Below are 1,609 nucleotides of genomic sequence, written 5' to 3'. Positions count from 1 at the left end.
ATTGCTTGTAATGATGATGGTGACGGTGGCGGCAGTAACAATAGCGTCAGCACCCCACACAGGCACACACACACACAGACACAGACGCAATCGGGTTAAAGAGGGCTAAATGCGTGCAATCAATGGGCGGGTGCCGGCTTTTTGTGTGTAGGTGTGAGCGCATGAGGGGGAGAAATGGGTAAATGTCAGACAGCATTTATCCATTTGTAGCCGGACGCTGGGGAGCAACAGTAGCATTTGCCGCTGGCCAGCCAGACGGCTCTATAGCATTTAAGTTGTCGATATTTAGTATGTGCATACGTACGTGTATGTGTGCTTCGCCTGATTTCCTGAGTCGATATGTGTGGCTGTGTGAGTGTGTGCATGGGATCACAGTTATATCTTATCGCATATGAAATGGTTATGGAAAACCATTTAGTCTTGATCACATTTGGGCCACATCACATCTGCACATCTCTAGCATCACATCTTTCGAGCAGGAGTGTGGCAGGCCTGGAGAATAATTTGGGCAATTCTCTCATTTTTGTTATCAATTTCAGTTCTCTTAATTGTCAAACATCACAACACAAAATAAAAACCAAAAAAAAAAGAAACAAAAGAGATTCTAGAACTAATACACTCTTGCAGATAGCAGATCTTCGCTGCCGTATTTAAGGAGCCTTTCTTAGCTTATTTTCGAATCAACGCGAGGGGAGCTGAAGAGCAGCCATATGGAAAACAGAGTAGCTGACGAACTGATACACTTGCCGCTACCCGAGGTGCAAGCCGTCAACGTAATCAATGTGCGACACGGCGACGGGGATGGCGACGGCGAGAATGGCTGGGAGAGGCATCTGGACGATGAGCAGATGCAGGCAATGCGCCTGGAGAATCCCCAAGTGGCAATGCTGCTGGATGCCCCGCACGAGCCGCCCATTGAATTGCACCACATGCTGGAACCGGTGAACGTGCCTGAACGGCCGCGCAAGAAACGCAGCTTTCTGACCATCTCAAAGCCCTTTCATGTGCAGCCGGAGAGGTGCGCTCTCATTTCGAATGGCTGGCGAGCGGTGCAGTGTGTCCAGCCGGAGAAGCGCGGCGAATGCTTCGCCAACTATCTGATCAAGCATATGAATAGCCGAAATTATCCGAATGGCGAGGGATTGCCCAAACGCTGGGGTCAGTACTGAGCTCTCCGCTTGGCCTCTTATCAGTTCTTACCAGTTTCTCAAACTGTTACCAGATACTCTGAAGAAAGTTTAAGTGTCAATAAACCTTTGAAAGCTAACCTAGCACAATAGCTCTCCCTATCATTCAGCCTCTGTCTGGAGCCTCTTTGCATGCAATAAGCGAGGCCTGGCATTAGCCAGCACCATAAGCCCCGAGGCTCCTCTGAATGGCTTACACGCTGCACGATATTGCCAATTAATAAACGGCAAATTGCCAAATTGAAAACTAGCTAGCTTCATGCTCACACACACACAAACACACACAGGGACCTCGATGCACACCTGCTATCGCTTGATGTGCAGTGCTCCTATCGTCGTATGTGCGTGTGTGTGAGTGAACCGAGCATAGAACAAAGGCCACACCCGATGGCTGTTTCATTTACAATGTGCTTGCCGTTTAT

General features: G+C 48.8%; 1 protein-coding gene across 1 annotated transcript; it reads left to right on the top strand.

Annotated features, from left to right (window-relative positions):
* Positions 1–515: 515 nt before the first annotated feature.
* On the top strand, positions 516–1,267 carry LOC6586924 (male-specific protein scotti-like). Its single transcript, XM_002012490.4, has one exon. It carries the CDS (start codon positions 711–713, stop codon positions 1,167–1,169), a length of 459 nt encoding a protein of 152 aa, XP_002012526.2. The 5' UTR covers positions 516–710; the 3' UTR covers positions 1,170–1,267.
* The last annotated feature ends 342 nt before the right edge of the window (positions 1,268–1,609 follow it).

This window comes from Drosophila mojavensis, unplaced genomic scaffold (genome assembly GCF_018153725.1).
Source record: "Drosophila mojavensis isolate 15081-1352.22 unplaced genomic scaffold, ASM1815372v1 contig_16, whole genome shotgun sequence".
NCBI lineage: Eukaryota > Metazoa > Arthropoda > Insecta > Diptera > Drosophilidae > Drosophila > Drosophila mojavensis.
The sequence above is the reverse complement of the archived record's forward strand: the minus strand, read 5'-3'. Positions and strand labels throughout refer to the sequence as shown.